The following is an 18690-nucleotide window of genomic DNA, read 5'->3' as shown; positions in this document are numbered from 1 at the left end:
GGGGCTTGAGAACTCTGGAGTGATTAATTCAGCACTGGACTCCATTCTGGGGCAATAGGAATTAAGGGATGTTTAAACTGCAGAAAAGTTGTGACAAAGCAAGGCCTCAGGAAGAAGACTCTAGCAGGCGGAACAGGTACGATCGGCTGAGGCACAGAGACAACGGCAGGTGGGAGGCACGGCTGCCACTGGCAAATCAGGGCGAGGCCCCAGGAGAGTGGCAAGCGGGAATGAGCGCCGAACAGACAGGACAGAGGGTGTGCGGAGAGAAGGGAGAGAACGGATGGCAACTGGCAAATAAGAAGGTTGAGAACAAGGGTGAGCAAAGTCACAGGTGGTGATGATCATGTGAGGACATGAAGAGGAGGAGGTGTCTTGGAAGGGAAAGTGAATTCAGCTGGAAATGCTGAAACTGTGGCGCTGGCGGCTGGGACACACGGGTCGAGACATCCACCAGAAAGCTGCAGGTGGAAGTGTGGATCTCACCAGAGATGTCAGGGTGGGTATGCACAGCGTGGTGAGTCAGGTCCTTACAGAGGAGGGAGCGGGACCCAGGTTAGATGGTTGGCAGGTGTCTCCATTTATAGACAGGAGGGAATTGGGTTGGGAGAGCGGAAGGAAGGGGGTTTGGGAGAATGCTCACAAAGTTAGGAGAAACAAGAGCAGAGTGGGAGCCAAGAAAGCAAATTTCAAGAAGGTAGGATTTGTTATTTTTTTAATGTTTTTTAATTTAATTTAATTTAATTTAATTTAATTTAATTTAATTTAATTTAATTTAATTTTACTTTTGAGAGAGAGAGAGCAAGGAAGGAGCAGGGGGTGCGGACAGAGGATATGAAGCAGGTTCTATACTGTCAGCAGAGAGCCTGATGCAGAGCTTGAACTCAGGAACCAGAAGATCATGACCTAAGCGGAAACCAAGAATTGGATGCTTAACCGACTGAGCCACCCTGGTGCCCCTCAAGAAAATAGAATCTGAATCTGCAGTGTTATGTAAGGTAGTAGGTAGAGGGTATTTATTACTCAGAAAAGGTGTTGAATCTGGACAACAATGTCAGTTGTCTGATGAGTGCAAACAGATTTCCAATTAACTGGTTAACAAACCAGGGAAATAAAAGCAATCCAACATGGAATTGGGGTGTGGGCAGTTCTGGCACAGGGAAGATAGCAGCAAGCTTCCTCCACTGCCCTGATGCCTTAGGATCTAGATAAAACAGAAAAAAAAATGTTTGATAATTGTGGAATTGTTAAATCCCAGAAGAATTAAGTCCACATCAGAATCTATAGAAGAAAGATTCTCTTTGATGATTTATGTATTCTGATGATAAACTCCTATAGCTACATGCAACTCACATGCACCATAGCTTAGTTAGGACTTACTGTCAGGAGCTTCAGTTCCTTAGAGAACCCCAGCCTTGATTTCCATGGTAGCCCCAAGCCTTTCCAGACAAATCCAAGAACCCTTCAACACTTGGCTAGCTCCTATGTCTAACACTTCTGACATTTTTTCCCCAAACATTCTTTAAGCCTTTATCTTAACTGCCCTCAACTCTGCTTTTACTGTCCATCAAAGAAGAAATGCCATTTCAGGGAATGGCATTTCTGGGTTATATATATTTGTTGGAGAGTCAAGACTCCAAGATTATGTCTTTCTCGCCTACTCCCTAAACCGCCATTGTTATATATGCGGCAGATGGCAAGCCGGAAAAGGTTCATGTCGGTCCACTAGTGTGGAACAGAGGCACCCCCAAACCCTACCCCGGAGATTACGGACCCCGAGCCCCAGCGCAGGGCCTGGGGTTTGCCGTGGTTGCACCCCCTCCGGCCCGACCCCACCTGGCAGCCTCCAACTGACTGGGGCTTTCGCGCAGGATTCCAAGGGTTCGTGGCCTGGAGAAGAGGGCACCGCTCACCCTGAGGCTGATCTCCAGGGCAGTTTCCGGAACACTGACTATGCGCGTTGAGTGAATGCGCGGGCCAGATGGTCAGGGGCCCAGGCCATCCGGGCACCCAGGAGGCCAGCAGTACCTCCTATCCAGCCAGCCCGGCCCGCAGCTCATTGTTCTGTTACCAACAGTTACCGCAAAGTCGGCAACTAGAAACCAATCCAAACTAGGGAGGATTTGAAGGCAGTCGCTGACTTCTGTGACGTTTTCACGTGTGGCCCTGCAGCGTCCTTCACGTTACACCCTGGATGCACTCCTGTTTCCCCGGGGTGCGGGGAAGCGTGCTGTGGATGCCAGAGAGCAGGTGATCAGCTATATATACCAGAGTGCGAGAGAGCACCCCAAAGGCAGTCTCCCAGTAATAATAATGTCATTGATTTGAGCTCTAAGTATCAGAAAACGCAGCTCTCTGAAAATTAGATGTACCACTGACCGCCACGAGGAGGCTGGGGATGAAGGTACACCCTGTGGAACCCTAGTGGAGCTTGTAGGAAAAAGGAAAAAATCAGTACCGCTAATCCTGCCTTTATTTAAAATGTTGACATTCCGCCTCTCATGAATGCTGCTGTATTAATTTTGAATTTCTAAGAAAAAATATTGCCTAAGACATTTATTTTGATTGCTGACTTTGAATACCTTACGTTTTTGAACTAAGGCCAATGTCTAACTTGCTTAATCCTAGACCTAGTCTTAGGATGGGCACGGAGGTGGCATTATGGAGGAGTCCCACGATTCCAGGTGCACAGAAAAATGGAACTCTTGGAGGATCTTATTGTGAAGAGCATGTTGGCTGAGTAGCTGAGAAGTCCTCCCTCTGACAGAAAATGGGTAAGTTGAGTCACTGTTTTTGCAAGTCTCTTCCAATCTCTAAGTCTTTTTTTTTTTTTTTTTTTTTTTTTTTTTACTTTTTGGATCCCCTAGTTCCATTGGAACCTCTTGCATAGGCTGTCATGTGATCTTGTTCATGTGAGTTTTGTTTCCCTCTAGCTTGGGATGCTTGAGATCTGTCTGTGCCATCACTATTTTCTGCCAAGGCCGAGTACACTGCATTTAGTAAACGTTGGTTCAATTGTATGAGTTGGTTGCGTGGGTCCAAATTTGAACTTGAAATCTAAAAATTAAATGTAGCTTTTAGAAATAAGTCAGGCTACTTGCATTAAAAAAAAATGCTGGTGTTGGGATAGAGTGTTCAAAACTGTCTCGGTAGAGAAATCAAACACACACTCTTTTAGTACTTCTTAGAAGTATTTGGGTCTGGTGGAGGTGGGTGGGTAAGCGTCTACCCAGTTATCACAGGAGTAATTATCTGAGAGTGTTGAAGTCGTTTTTATCCCAGAAGTAAAAATCAGTTGAGAGGAATGATCCACTGAGAAAATGCATAAAATAATTTATTGGTCCCTTTTTGCTGTGAATATGAGTTATATAATTTCAGATTATCATTCACGTAGATGCTACATGAAAAAATGGGAGTACATACTATTTGCTCGTTTTTGTACATTATACACATGCGAGTATTAGAATCATATGCAAAATACTTTTATGGAGCATCTTACGTAAGTAAACTACTAAGCAGATAATTTCTACTAAGATTACGTTTAAAAATTTTATCCTTATTTAAAAAATCTTTTTACTTAATGTTGATTAAGAAGAAAAAAGAAATTAAAAAAAATCTATTTTAGTAAAGGAACTCAGGAATTCATTTATTATAGGGTCTTAATGTGTTCTCTCTTGGAGAAAAATTCACCATTTAACTGACCATGAAGACTAAAATAATGCAAATTTAATTATGGAATGTCAAAGATGGAGGTTAGTGAAGTACTTTTTTGGTAAAGGAACATCATAGAAATCCTCACATGGGTGGTATCACGTTTTTATAAAAGAAGCATCCTTAGCAGAGTGAGCAGAGAGATTTTTTTTACCTCCATGAGATGGGAGTCTAGCCTGAGGAATTCAGCTTGAATTTTGAAAAATCCATGTAAAATGTACATTCTGCTTTATAATCAATCTTGTTTTAGTATAAAAATAAAGTTGCTCCCCCTAACTTCCCTCAAATCTTTGAGTAATATTTACATTGAGGCAAGACACCCTGTGTTTATCCTGTGGCTTTACCTCCCTGGCACGCTGCCATTGCCTGCAGGGGTATGCATACCCCAGTTTGAAAGCTCTATCGTATCATGTATGTGGCTTTGGATAAGAAGAAAGAGCCTGTGCTCCAAGTCAGGGCATGTGGGGTTTGGTCTCAGCTCTAACATTAACTAGTTGTTGGCCACTGTCAGGTCACTTAATGTCTCTGCGGATTAAGTGTTCCTTTAATAGTAAAATGAAGAAGTTGAAAGTTTAGCACAAAAATCTATTATTTAATTACATTCTTCTAGACAGGTAATGTGTGTTATTCTCAGAATGAAAGATTCTTGTTGAGTTGTTGACATATAATTGTTTTTTAAGAACCATTTTTCAGTGGAAAATATGTGAGAAAAAAATATGCATGTGATGGTTATCTTTAAAGCTAAATAATTTTTTTAAATATTATCTTCCTAATTTTTCCCTGAGTAATTAGGGCAGTAATAAGTCTGGATGCTATTTTTCCAAGTGGCTAAAAAATATTTATTATATAAAATCATCATTATCTGTCATTTTCTACTGTAAAGAATGTACAGAGAATGAGCAACATAATCACCCACAATCAAAGCATATTCTTATATGTATAAATATATCTTTTTATGATATTTGATAAGCAGAGTATCAACATTTTCATTGTTTTAAGTTTTGGTAAAATGATATATCATTTTAATTGACAGCTACAATTTTTTTGTTTGTTGACACAAAATGCGAATGAAATAGAATATTGAGAATTCATGGAATTCTCCGTGAGTCTTTCATGTTACTGCAAGTCTTACAGGAAGAGGCACTGACTGCTTTTATTCAGGACTATATTTAAAATTTTTATAATGAATAGCCTTGGAAGATATAGTGTCTGCCTCCTGAGCAAAGAGTAGGTGTGTTTTTGGTTTTTTACTAAGCAGCATAATAAATGTAATGTCTCCCTTATGATAAAGATGAGACCAGGCAGGCTTTTACTGCCTAGTATAAAATATTTGGGTTTTCCAAGTTCAGGGTTCCTCTCCTCCAACATAACCCATTATATGTGACCACATCATCTGGCCTGATTCTCAGGTCTCTGGAAATTGTGGCTGGAGGAATTGGTGCAAATACACATACTCTGGTTGTGCTTGTTACTGTGAATACTAAACCGTCCCTAGTCTCTGACCCAGAACTCTCATATCATCTTCCAGCCTCTATGAAACTGTGGCTCACTCACTTGCTTCTGCCTATGTAGGTTTTTTCCTTTTAATGAAAAGTGTCCATATAATTTATTCAGCCTTCATATTTCTCTTTACCATCTCATGAACTTCCATCTTTTAAACTCAACTACTGAATTGAATTTTTGTATTATATTCCATTGTAATTATTCTTATGGTTTATTTATTCATTACTATATTGATGGACATTTATGTTGGGCCAATTTTTTTTTTCTTTTTTGCTGTGATAATCAATGCTGTAATAAATGCTTCTGGATGTTACATCAGGTGAAATTCCTTGATGGTATTAATGAGTCATATCTAGGAATGTTCCTATCTCTATAGGATGACATTTTATTGAATTTTGCCAAACTAATTGGAGAAAAATTTTATCTCAGTGCTTTAATTTGTTTAGTGAAGATGAGTAGCTTTGAAATGCCTATTAGTTATCTGTATTTTTTTTCTTTGATTTTTCTTTTTTCTTTTTCTTTTTCTTTTTTAATTTACATCCAAGTAAGTTAGAATATAGTGTAATAATGATTTCAGACCTAGAATCTGGTGATTCATCCCCTATGTATAACACCCAGTGCTCATCCCAACAAGCACCTTCCTTAATGCCCATTGCCCATTTAGCCATCCCAGCACCCACAACCCCTACAGCAACCCTCAGTTTGTTCTCTGTGTTTAAGAGTCTCTTATGTTTTGTTCTCCTCCCTGTTTTTATATTATTTTTGCTTCCCTTCCCTTATGTTCATCTGTTTTGTATCTTAAATTCCATCATATGAAAGAAGTCATATGATATTTGTCTTTCTCTAACTGGCTAATTTCACTTAGCGTAATAGCCTCTAGTTCCATCCACGTTGTTACAAATGGGAAGATTTCTTTTCTTTTTTTTTTTTTTGATTTGACATCTAGGCTCTTTTCATACTTTGGCTATTGTCAACAGCGCGGTTATAAACATTGGGGTGCATGTGATCCTTCAAAACAGCATACCTGTATCTTCTGGATAAATACTTAGTAGTGCAATTGCTGGGTCATAGAGTAGTTCTATTTTTAGTTTTTTGAGTAACCTCCATACTGTTTTCCAGAGTAGCTGCACCAGTTTGCATTCCCACCAGCAGTGCAAAAGAGTTCCCCTTTCTCCACATCCTCGCCAGTATCTGTTGTTGCCTGAGTTGTTAATTTTAGCCTTTCTGACTGGTGTGAGGTGGTATCTCATGTGGTTTTGATTTGTATTTCACTGACGATGAGTGATGTTGAGCATTTTTTTATGTATCTGTTAGCCATCTGGTTGTCTTCTTTGGAAAAGTGTCTATTCATGTCTTTTGCCTATTTCTTCACTGGATTGTTTGTTTATTGGGTGTTGAGTTTGATAGGTTCTTTATAGATGTTGAATACTAACCCTTTATCTGATATGTCATTTGCAAATAACTTCTCCCATTCCTTCGGTTTCCTTTTAGTTTTGCTGATTGTTTCCTTCACTGTGCAGAAGATTATTATTTTGATGAGGTCCCAATAGTTCATTTTTGGTTTTGTTTCCCTTGCCTCTGCAGATGTGTTGAATAAGAAGTTTCTGTGGCCGAGGTCAAAGAGGTTTTGGCCTGCTTTCATCTCTGGGATTTTGATGGCTTCCTTTCTCATGCTTAGGTCTTTCATTTCTGTGAATCTTCATTTCATGTTAGTTGTTTAACTTTTAACATGCAGATGGAAATGACTTAAGCCCTACAAGCTAGATCTATAGAGCTTCCCAGTTCTTTCTTTTTAAAAAAAATTTTTTTTTAAACTTTATTTATTTTTAAGACAGAGACAGAGTGTGAGCAGAGGAGGAGCAGAGAGAGAGGGAGACACAGAATCCGAAGCAGGCCCCAAGCCCTGAGCTGTCAGCACAGAGCCTGACGCGGGGCTCGAACCCACAAACCGCGAGATCATGACCTGAACCGAAGTCAGACGCTCAACGGACTGAGCCACCCAGGCCCCTCCGCGCCCCCCCCCCCAGTTATTTCTTAAAGTCACCCAGTGATTCAGATCATCTTGTAGCATCCTGTACAACTGTCTTCCCTTGCTTTCCTCTTCCTGGCTAATGCCTGCTGCCTAGCAGACTGCTGAGATAAACTATTTCTCTGTCCTCAAAGTACCCCTTCGCTGATCCCCAGAATCTATGCCCAAGATGCTATTACCTGATGTTCTAAGTGTTGCCATTGTTTAAATTGTCAGAGTGATTGTGGGTTCTGAGCAAATAGAGAAGCATCAGTCTCTTGCCAACCCTGTGACACATTTGTCACCATGGTTCTAAAGGAATATTGCCCATATGTATTTTTCTTGAAGTCTCTCAGGAAAAGAGTCATTTTAGTGCTTACTTACATAAACCCATTTTCTCCCAAAATTCACACACAATCCTCCAAATAGCTACCTTAATAGGAACAGGAGGTGGTTCAAGTTTGGAAACATTCCTAGACTACCTGGAACAGCTAAAAAACCTCTAGACAGAACTCCAGCTTAACCAAATAATATAATTTTCAATTCTAAACCTGTGCTGGCTTCAGTGTGGTTTTACATTTTCTCCCAAGATCAGTGGGCTCCATGTCTACTCTCTATCTATGCCCTCACAAAGCCACCCTTTGACTATCCCTTGTGAATAGAGGAGAACATGCCCATCAGGGTTCTAGGTATAGAGTGTGGAAAAGATGAGGGGACAAGAACTCCTGGTGAGCTCATCCACTTGTCCCATGGGGTGGGCAGGATCAGGGGGTGGGGAGGCCAGAGGAAGACCTGAGCAGGAGCTTTTATCTTTTAATTTAATTTAATTTAATTTAATTTAATTTAATTTAATTTAATTTAGTTTTTTAAGTAGGCCCATGCCTAGCATGAAGCCCAACATGGGGCTTGAACTCATGACCCTGAGATCAAGACCTGAGCTGAGATCAAAGTAAATTGTTTAACCAACTGAGCCACCCAGGCATCCTGAGAGCAGGGGATTTTAAATCATGGAGCCTGGAACAGAAGACCTCCTACCTGAAATTAGCATGGTAACTGGGTAGAGAAGTCATCTGGTTCTTTAAAATGAATTTCCATTATAGGATTTCATTGTGTGATGTCATTAAAATAACCAATCCTTCCCTTACCTTGTTAAATTTAGATTTCATGAATTATTGATACAGAGAAATTTATCCTAAATTGGCAGAGAAGTCTTATAAATGCTAGTCAGAATACTGTATTTTGTCACATATATGATTTAACAATCAGACATCTGAAGCATAAGTTCTCTCTCTATACATGTGTGGGAGTATGTACATGCATGCATGTATGTATGTATACATATACATTCACACACATACGTGCGCACACACACACACACACACACACCTTATTACTAGACAACATTTCAATGCCCCCAATGATCTCTCTCTCCTGGTTTTCATATCCTTGTGTAATCCTCTCCCCTTGCACATGGGCTGGATTTATGGACTCACTTCTAGTAAATAGAATGTGGCAGGAGGATGGGATATCACTTCTGAAATTAGGTTATAAAAGGACTGTAATTTCTGTCTTGAGGACCCTCTGTCTTGTTCTGTGGCCTGGTCTGAGGTAAACTTGCATGATGTTGTGAGCTGACCTATAGACCCACATGACAAGGTATTGTTGTCTCTGGCCAACAGCCGGAGAGAGGACCTGAAGTCTGCCAATAGCTGTGTGAGTCAGTTTGGGAGTAGATGCCCCTCTACTGAAGCCTTGAGATAACTATAGCCCTGGCCTGGCTTGCTGCCTTCTGAGAGATTCTGACCCAGAGGCACCCAGGTGAGCCACACTCAGAGTCCTGACACTCAAAATGGAAATAATAAATGTTTACTATTTGCAGCTGCTAAATTTTGAAGTAATTTGTTATGCAGCAATAGATAACTAATGCATTTATATGTGTATTATTCTATTATATGTATGTGTGAATTTAAATTACAAGTACAAGGAAGGCCAAAAAGTCACATTTCTCTAGTCAATTCAGTTATTTTCAAAAGAATCCTTGTCCCTGTTACCATATGTAGTAAACATTTGACAAAATTTCTCATCCTGACAATTTCCAGATTAATATTTAAATCTGGAAAGATAAATTTACTCTTGGAATGTTAGCTACATGCAACCACATGTTTAGATGTAAAAATAAATTTGACTCTTTTATCATAATGTAATTTAATTGAAGGATAACTTCAAAAAATTTTTTTTATTAAACTACAACTTAATCTAAATTGTGTTGTGTTGACTTTAAAAAAAATCATTACCCAAATAATACTATTGGCAAGTCAATAAACAATTTTTTAAAATCTTTTTATGAAAACTTTTTAAATGCAATATATATTTTTAAAAAATGGGACAGAATAGAGTACTATTGTTTTGTCAAACTTTGGGTATTATATTGGGGATGTTTTATGTCTCAATACATTGTTTTCTCCGAAACTCTTTTTTAAAGTTTTTTTTTTCCCTTTATTTAAGAGAGAAACAGTGGGGGGAGAGGGGCAGAGGAAGAGAAAGACAGAGAGAGAGAGAGAGAGAGAGAGAGAGAGAGAGAGAGAATCCTAAGCAGGCTTCACACTCAGAGTGGAGCCCAACACAGGGCTCAATCACACGACCCTGGGATCATGACCTGAGAGAAAATCAAGAGTCGAACACTCAACTGAGTGAGGCACTCAGGCGCCCCATCTCAGAGGCTCAGGGATCCAAAACTGCTAAGATTTTCTTCTCTATACTCCCATAGATTTTAAAGTAAATTTTAGAATGAAGACTCAGCTTGGAAGTCATTTTCCTTTATGGCTTAGATTAGTTTTGCATAATAAGATCATTGTTAGCAGTGGCATCCAGGATTCTTGGGGACAGATTATTTGTTGCTCTTATTTCCTTCCATACTAAAGTGACAGGGAGAGACTCCCAAATTAGCTCCAGGAAGCCTAGGTTACCGTGTGTGGCCAGCTTGGGCCATCAAGCCATTTAAAGGAGTCTTCTTTCTGCATGAGATGACCCAACATCCTTCCTTTATGCACTCATTCATTCAGTCAGGCATTGAAATTGACTGAATCCCTACCATCAATCAGATACTCTGCCAAGGACTGGAGAATGTGAATAAGGCACTCTCCAAAGAAAAGGAGTTATGAAGCAAATAGTATTAGTACCCATAGCTCTAAACATACTTTAATTATGTTTGGTTCTGCTTGATATTGGCTGGTATTCAAATAGATTATTAAAGATGTTTCTATTATTTTCTCAGAGCCTGAAGTGTTTCAATTACTCTTGTACATAATTCCAAACTGTCTTATTGACTGTAATAACTGTGTGCTCTTTATTGCCTTTATTCAGCTGTAAGGTTCTTATTAAAGATGCTTTCATTACCAACTTTTCACACAAAGCAAGTAGGAGACAAAGGTTCAATAATCATTTTAATTATAGACACTACATTTTGGAAAGTAGTTCAGAAGAAATCTTTTTCAGAAGAAGTACAAAGACATTGAGAGGTTTTTTGCATTTCAAGTTTAATGCTTCTAAAGTTTTAGAAAATAATTTTTGTTTCATGAATCCTTTTTAGGTTATAACGAAGAAATAAAATGTGTTTCCACATTGGGGAATGGTTTCCAAGATGCTTGGCAATTTTCCTTATATTTGGATAGAAAAGATAGACAAACAGCTCATTTAGGCTCTGTCCAATTTAGCCTTTCCCTAGTGATCTGGATTATGCAGGAAGAAGCAGAAATCAAGCTAAAGGCCACCAGATCCCTACCATTTGTATAGGTGATGGCTTCATGTCACTTTTGCAGGCACAGATTATTAAAAACGGGTGGGGAAATATGGGAAGGAGAGTGAGCTAATAAAACAAAGGAGAGAGAGCAAAAGGGGAGAAAAACATAAAGGAAAGGGAGTGAAGAGAAGAGAGGAGACAGAGTCAAGACAAGAAAAAAGACAGCAGAAATACAGAGAAACAGGAGAGAGAGAAAGGAAAGATGATCCGGAATTATATTGTCTCTTGATCACCCTCACCATTTGAAAAGAGAGGCACTACTTCATCCTGGATCTCATGGCCCAGGGAGGCTGGTAATTACAGCTCTCTAAACTCCTGGCATCAAGAATGGGCACATAATCCAAGATAGGCTAAGTAGAATAATCACTCCTAGATTTTTCAAGTTGTAACTAAGGGGAAAGGTGGGGGGTGTCTATTCGTGGTGGTGAAGCTATGTGGTGTAAGACCTAAAGTTAATATTACACGTACTGCCTTAATATCCAAACCTGGGAGGGCCTAGAATGACCTAACTGCATGTCCCCCTCCTCACTCTCTTCCCACAGGCAGAGTGTCCTAGCCAAGCAACCCTCCTTATCCAACAGAATGAATACAATTGCTGCCTGTCCCTGAGTGGCAGGTTTCACTTCCTTGCCAGCCCAAACAATGATTCAAACAATCCAATCACATCCTTGTGTGGGAACGAAGGCATCTCACTCTCTTGTCACTACAGACTCTGCCTCCCACAGGCCCTGGCTATTCACTCTGTTCCAGAGCACACCCCCTGTGTGGTCTTGCATGTTATGCAGCAGCGTCCTCCCCTGGGCTGTGAGTGTAGGGCACTAATAGACTGCTACCCGTCGTATCTCTCCAGAGTCAGGTGTTATGCATTTGGTCATCCCCATGAGCCTGGGGTGAAGATCCTGCCCTTACCAATAATTTGAAGAGAAGGCAATTAAAACAAGCTGTGATATAAACCGGGGGCTGCTGGGCATGTTTCCAGCCATGTATAGTAGCTGGGCTGAGAATGAAAACGTAGCTCACGAAGAGTGGCAGAACTGGGAGAAAATGGGAGAAAATGATTTGGAATTCCTGGCTCTAGTCACCACTGAGGTCCTGCCTTTCCAGCAGTTTTCCACCTTTTTTTTTTTTTTTTCTTAACTTCTTATCGCTTGATGAGGGGTTCTTTCAATGGCATCCAAGAGTTTAGATGGATGTAGGCAGCCAGGGGAAAGAGGGGAAAGAAGGAAAAGTAAAGAAAGAAAAGTTGTACATGGTGAGTCGGAATCAAGAACCAGCTACAGTCACCTCACTGTGAATCAGTGAAGTCAATATTTGGTTGCCTTCATTTGAATGGAAGTTAATGGCCTTTTATTTACTAAGTACCTAACTGTGTGACCTGTACAGTTCTTGTAGAATGAGAAGATATATAACAGGTGTAGAAGGCTGCTTATAGTCCAATATCATGAACAGGGAAAAATATCTCCAGACACATAAGGTATATTCTATAGTGGGATAAGGAAGATATCACCCCATGTGGAAAGTCAAGTATAAAGAAATTAGAATATTACTTTTCAGGATTTATATTTGAAAGCACTGAAGTTCTTTCTTGAAGGCCCACAGTTTTCTGTATAGAAAATGAAGGAATCTTAAAGTTTATATGCTGATGAACATTAGAAAATTTTTTTCTCACTGAGGTGAAAGTCACATAGAAAGCATTGTTTTGATTTTTTTTTGTTTGTTTCTTTATTTTGAGAGTGAGAGAGAGAGAGCACAAGCAGGGAAGGGCAGAGACAGAGTGAGAGAGAATCCCAAGCAGGCCCTGGGCTGTCCCTGTGGAGTCTGACACGGGGCTTGAACCCACAAACCACGAGATCATGACCTGAGCCGAAACCAAGAGTGGGATGGTTGACCAACTGAGCCACCCAGACATCCCATAGAAAACATTTTAAAATGAACAATTCAGTGGCATTTAGTACAGTTACAATGCAACCATCACCTTTATCTGGTTCTAAAACACTTTCATCATGCTCAGAGGAGATCCATCCCTATCCCCATTTCTCCCTCCACCCAAACCTCCCCCACCCCAACCCTGGCAACCACTAATCTACTCTCTATCTTTATGAACGGCCTTGTTGTGGATGTTCCATATGAATGGAATATATGTCTAGCTTCTTTCACTTAGCAGAATGTTTTGGAGGTTCATCCATGTTTCAGCATGCTTCAGCAATTCATTCTTTTTAAGGCTAAATAGTGAACCTTTGTAACAATGTACCACAGTTTGTTTATTCTTTCATCTGTTGATAGATACTTGGGTTGTTTCTGTCTTTTAGCTATTGTGAATAGTGCTGCTAGGTAAATTTATTGGAACGCTTTGTTATTTGTTAGAACACTTGTCTTCAGTTTTTTAAGGTATATGCCTAAGAGTGGAATTACTGGGTTATGTGCCAATTCTGGTTAACTGTTGGAGGTGCCATCAAATTATTCTCTAAATGTGGCAGCCTAAATGTAACTGGATTTCACAACCCTAGCCACAACTATTGGTCAGTCACAGAAGCTAGTACAATCAGTTTTTGCCTAGACTCTTTCCATTGTCTTATCATTAAACTGTTAGTGTATGATCTTAGAAGCTGCTGTTAGCCATGTTTCTACCTAGAAGGTGGACTTAAAATAGAAGAAAATGAAAGTAACATACAGAGCAAGAGCAGGTCAAGTTTAATGGTGTTAGTTCTTCCTTCTAGCTAGTTCTACTCCTGCTTTACTTCACTGCAGTTTGGTTATGGAAGTTAATATACTTTCCTTTTGGTTCAAGCTACTTGACATTAGATTTCTCTACTTTAAATCAAAAGTCCGACCAAGTTAGTTGATGTGGTAATATTATCTTGAGGTGAACTTCTTAATACCCTGGCATTTTCACATGCGTGTGTCGTTTCTTGGGTCTATATCTGGCCCAAACTGACCCTAATTTCTAGTATAATGCTTGCCAGAACTTCTGTCTACTGATAGCCCTGCTCCTACCCTCCACCACATTGAGAACTAATAAGAAAATGTGAAAATATTTCTGGTAGAATTGTATCTTTTTTCTTTCTCTTTAAAAATTTACATTACTGTAGTTGGAGAGCTGCCAAGAGCTTGAAGTACAGCTGCATTTTTGAATTAATTAAATATCATAATCCTGTTTGCAGTTTCTATCAGTAACTAGAATGAATGTTATAGAAAGAGCATTTACTAAAAGGAATGTGTTGTGTAATTTAATGTATGCTAAATGTAGGTGGTCTAAAGACTATTTTACTGCATTCCTAATTTTACCCATAAACTTTAAAAATTCTGTCACTGAAGTGTGAATACCATTCAACAAAAGGAAGTCAACTAAGCCCTTTATATAACATTATTTTAAATAATCTTTTCTATATTTTCGAAGTCAGATTGTATAGTTAGTTAATCCATCTACCTATTGTAATATTAGGTGGTGAAAAATGTCCTGCATCCTGTCTCTATACATTCTTTTTCAATTCCCTTTTGTTGACTTTTCTTATATTTTGTATCATAGCTTTGGTAACTAGGATGTCGTTGGGTGAAGAAAATCCCTTATTTCCGATCTTTGTCATTTACAAATTAGTGACTCAAAGTATTACATGTGCACTCCCATAATTGTTTATCTTGGTGTGGCCCATGCTGAAAATTATTTCTGCTATCAAAATTATTTTGTTCTTTGACTTGATCTCTTGGTATTTTTTGGTTATGTTTTCTCTAGAAGTCAGGAATTGCTTGTCGGAAATCCCTTGACAAGAAAATTTACTAAGAACGTTACTGTTTTGGTAAACTTGACAGTTTCTTTGCTAACAAATTCTAGCTTCCATAGCTTAACTTCTTACCCTACAGCTATTTTTTCCTCTCGCATGATTTTCTTCATATACTATTGTGGTTTGGATACTTTTTTATTAACTTTGTGTTGTTACTTAGATATGGATCACACTTAAACTGTATAGCTATGATAACTTAACACTTTGTATTACTTAAGATAATTTAAGACACTTTCTTTAACTGGTGGAATGATCCTGAGGCTCTTGTCTGGAGCTCCATTGGAGGAGACCCATTGGAAAATCACACAGTCTGGCTACGGCTTTTTCCTACAGTGGCTTTTATAACCTGGATCATATTCCGTTTATCTATAAATGATCTCGGTTGTTGTTTCCAACAACCCTGAGTATAAGTCCCTGTGATTTATCATGTACAGAGTCACTAACTGGTTCATTGTCAGTGATAGGTGCTAACTTTGGAGTAAAGGGGTTGTCCTAAGTTATGAAATTTTCATTATAATATCAGGACACTAAGCTTTACTTGTTTACACAGTAAAGAACAGTAAAGAAGTATCTTGTGTCTATTAATAAGAAATCCAAAGGGCGATCAGTTCTCAGGGTCAGAGCTCTAGATCTCTGCTAGTTTTATTTTTAATTTTTTTAAGTTTATTTATTTATTTTGAAAGAGAGAGTATGGGGGTGGGAGCAGAGAGAGAGGGGGAGAGAGAGAATCCCATCAAGGCTCTGCACTGTCAGCGCAGAGCCTGATGCAGTGCTCAAATTCATGAACCACGAGGTCATGACCAGAGCTGAAATCGAGAATCAGATGCTTAGCCCACTGAGCCACCCAGTTTTCCCTAGATCTCTGCTAACTCTATTTTTTAATTTTTATTTATTTTTACTTGTTGATTTATCTTTTAATTTTTTAGAGGGAAAGAGAGCACAAACAGGGGAGAGGAGCAGAGGGACAGAGAAAGAGAGGGAGAGACAGTGTATCCTAAGTAGGCTCTATGCTCAGTGCAGACCTGACGACCTGGGATCATGACCCGAGCTGAAATCAAGAGACTGAAGTCAAGAGACCAACTGAGTCACCCAGACACCCCTCTGCTAACTTTAAGTCCTATACTCCTCTAAGTTGATTTTCTTTTCAGGTTTTCAGTTAGCCTTTCCCATCCCAAAACAGTATTAGCAGCTCCAGATTTTACTTCTGATATGCCACTATTGAGAGGAGTGCTTACTTTCTATTATCACCTTATGGAAGGGGAAACATTTCCCTAAATGCTTCCCTTCCATGTATCCTTGGGCAGAATGGAGTTACATGCCCACCTAAAATCAGTCACTGGTGGGGTGCCTCGGTGCCTGGGTGGCTTGGTTGAGTGTCTGACTCTTGATTTTGGCTCAGGTCATGATCCCAGAGTCATGGGATTGAGCCCCCCATCAGGCTCTGTGCTAAGCATGGAGCCTGCTTAAGTTTCTCTCTCTCTCTCCCTCTCTCTCTCTCTCTCTCTCTCTCTGCCCCTTTCCCTGGCTCTCTCTTTCTCTCATTCTCTAAAAAAAAATCAAATCAAATCAAATCAATCACTGGCAAGGAGAGTGGTATTGCTATGATTGGTAGACAATCAAGATCCTCTCTGATGTGCTATATGCCAGGGGGACTCACCCTTCACTGAACTGGGAAGATGATAGTTTGCACTCATCTGCCTGGACTCCCACATAGATGCCCTCCTCCACCTGCTAGAGTTCTACACCACCCAATGGGCTGTCCTCCTTCCCCAAGGACATGATCCTCCTGTGGCTTGAACTCTGACACTATATCCACTTGTCTATCCATCTATGCTCCCCCTACTCTTGGGGAGATGCTCTGCCAGTGTGCTGAGGCTGAATTCCCTGTATGGGCCCACTGTGTGCATGGACGCCTTCCTCATCTGCTTGGGCTGTGACGCCTGTGACCTCCTTCACACCAATGAGATTTGACTGCTTGCCCAGCCGTGTTCTGTTCCAGAAAGAGTTAAACTATGCTCAGATGCAATTTTTATAGAAGTCTATTTAAAGAATAACAAATAGCTATCTATTTAAAGAATGGCAAATAGCTATGTACAAAGTAAAAATAAAGCAATGAGACTTTTCCACTCACAGAAAAAAAAAGGAGTTGTCAGAATAGAAAGCTGTGATAGTGTATGTATACTGTTGCTATAAGACATACAGCTAATACGTATGGTGTTCATAGAATAAGAAAAATATAACTATTCCCCCCAACCCATCAGCAGTATCTCATGTTGCAGATGAGATACAGAGAATAGCAATTTAAAATGACATTTGAACTTTTCTTTATTGTTAAAATTTTTTTTAAATGTTTATTTAAAACCCCACGGGGGTGGGGGGGCGGGGGCACAAGCAGAGTGTGAGTGGAGAAGGGGCAGAGAGATGGAGACACAGAATCCGAAGCAGGCTCCCGGCTCTCAGCTGTCAGCACAGAGCCAGACAGATGCAGGGCTCAAACCCATGAACCATGAGATCATGACCCGAGCTGAAGTCGGATGTTCTACTGACTGAGCCACCCAGGTGCCCCTCAAATAACATTTTAATGTTTAAAACTGTGTAGCAACCCTTGACAGTTAGAAAAATAAGAATAAGAACCTGGCCCTATTGTTCCCAGAAATGAATTTAAAATAAAATAGTTGCTTTTTAAGTTGATGTCATGGTACTTAATAGTCCCCAGCACAGCTGCATTGCAAGAAGGCAACTTTGAGTGGCAATAAAATAAACCTTTTATGTTGCTATCTTAGCTGCAAGATTTCCACAGCATATTCATTTTACAGATGAGAAGCCCGAGGCATGGAGCGTTAAGTACGAGGTCCAAGATCACACAGCAAGCAGGCAGAACAGGCAGGACCCACTCCCATGCAGCCTGGCTCCTGTGCCCTTCTCTATAGTGACTGCTGACCTGTGGGAAAAATACCCAACTGCGGTATTATCTTTAATAGGAGAAAGCTGGGAAGTAACTATAGAAGAGAAAAGGTTAATGAATCATCTGTTCTGTGGAAATTAAACAGCTGTTAAAGAATGATGCAACCAAGTCACATTTATTGACAAGCAAAGGTGTTTAGTTTATCACCCAATGTTTGCTGTAAACACTGAGTAAGACCATCTATAGATTATAGGGAGAGTAGTTGTGTAAACCTATAAATGCCCAAAGCAGGATGGAAAGATTCCAGGCAAATTGTCCTCAGGGTCAGTTGGGAGAAGAGCAGGATCTGGGATGTGAGAAGAGGAATCTCAGGGGATAGAGGTATATCAACATGATGCAGGAAGGAAAGGTCAAACACATCCCCTGAGGTAGAGGAATGCTCAAGAGGGTTACACTGTCCAGAGGTGGGGGTGGACCCCACAGGCTGGAGGCAAGGGCTTGTCCTCTCTCAGTTTCATGCAGGGACATCACCTGCCCAGACCAGCTCCAGGGTGATGTCAGGCATATGTAGGCCAGGAGTGCTCACCTAGATCCTTCATCTTTTCAGGGCTAACAGGCACCCTGTGCCTACCAGCGTCTCTCGGGTAAATGCTGCAAAGAGCTTGGGTTCATGGAGAGTCCCTCACGAGACAAAAAAAGCTCAGATGGGTCCAAGACTCAGGTGTCCCTTTTGGAGCCTCTGTTGGGGATTGAGCAGCCCTTACTCATGAATGGTCTACTCAGAATATCCTGACCTGGCTTCTGTTTAACTCCCTTCAGGGGAAGTTCAGGAACCTCCATCATGTTCTGAACACGTGGCTGGTGCAGGGTAGGGGAGCTACACACAGGAATGAGACTCAGTTCTTGGCCTGGGGAGGTGAGTGGCCAGGGTTAATTTGCCAGTCTGTTGCCTGTGAATCTTGTGTCATTCCATTGGAGTGGTTTT

At 40.3% G+C, this 18690-nt stretch overlaps 2 protein-coding genes across 5 annotated transcripts in view; one reads left to right on the top strand and one right to left on the bottom strand.

Annotated features, from left to right (window-relative positions):
• Window positions 1-2146, bottom strand: part of LRRC72 (leucine rich repeat containing 72) — a 42104-nt gene extending 39958 nt beyond the window's left edge. Inside the window, 2 exon segments of the mRNA XM_007089086.2 lie at window positions 1914-1969; window positions 1972-2146. Of these exon segments, the coding sequence (XP_007089148.2) occupies window positions 1914-1969; window positions 1972-2002 (87 nt within the window). The 5' untranslated portion in view covers window positions 2003-2146.
• Window positions 2147-2171: 25 nt separating this feature from the next.
• Window positions 2172-18690, top strand: part of SOSTDC1 (sclerostin domain containing 1) — a 65485-nt gene continuing 48966 nt past the window's right edge. For 3 of the 4 annotated variants that reach the window (XM_007089087.3, XM_042967625.1, XM_042967642.1), the window contains exons 1-2: window positions 2172-2250; window positions 2629-2774. Coding sequence is in view for 1 of the 4 variants with exons in the window: in XM_042967642.1 (XP_042823576.1) it covers window positions 2771-2774 (4 nt within the window). In the remaining 3 variants the exon portion in view is untranslated. Of the gene's footprint in view, window positions 2405-2628; window positions 2775-18690 lie in introns of all 4 variants that reach the window. The other variant, XM_042967637.1, reaches the window with a different exon arrangement.

Source organism: Panthera tigris, chromosome A2 (assembly GCF_018350195.1).
Source record: "Panthera tigris isolate Pti1 chromosome A2, P.tigris_Pti1_mat1.1, whole genome shotgun sequence".
Taxonomy (NCBI): domain Eukaryota; kingdom Metazoa; phylum Chordata; class Mammalia; order Carnivora; family Felidae; genus Panthera; species Panthera tigris.
The sequence above is the reverse complement of the archived record's forward strand: the minus strand, read 5'-3'. Positions and strand labels throughout refer to the sequence as shown.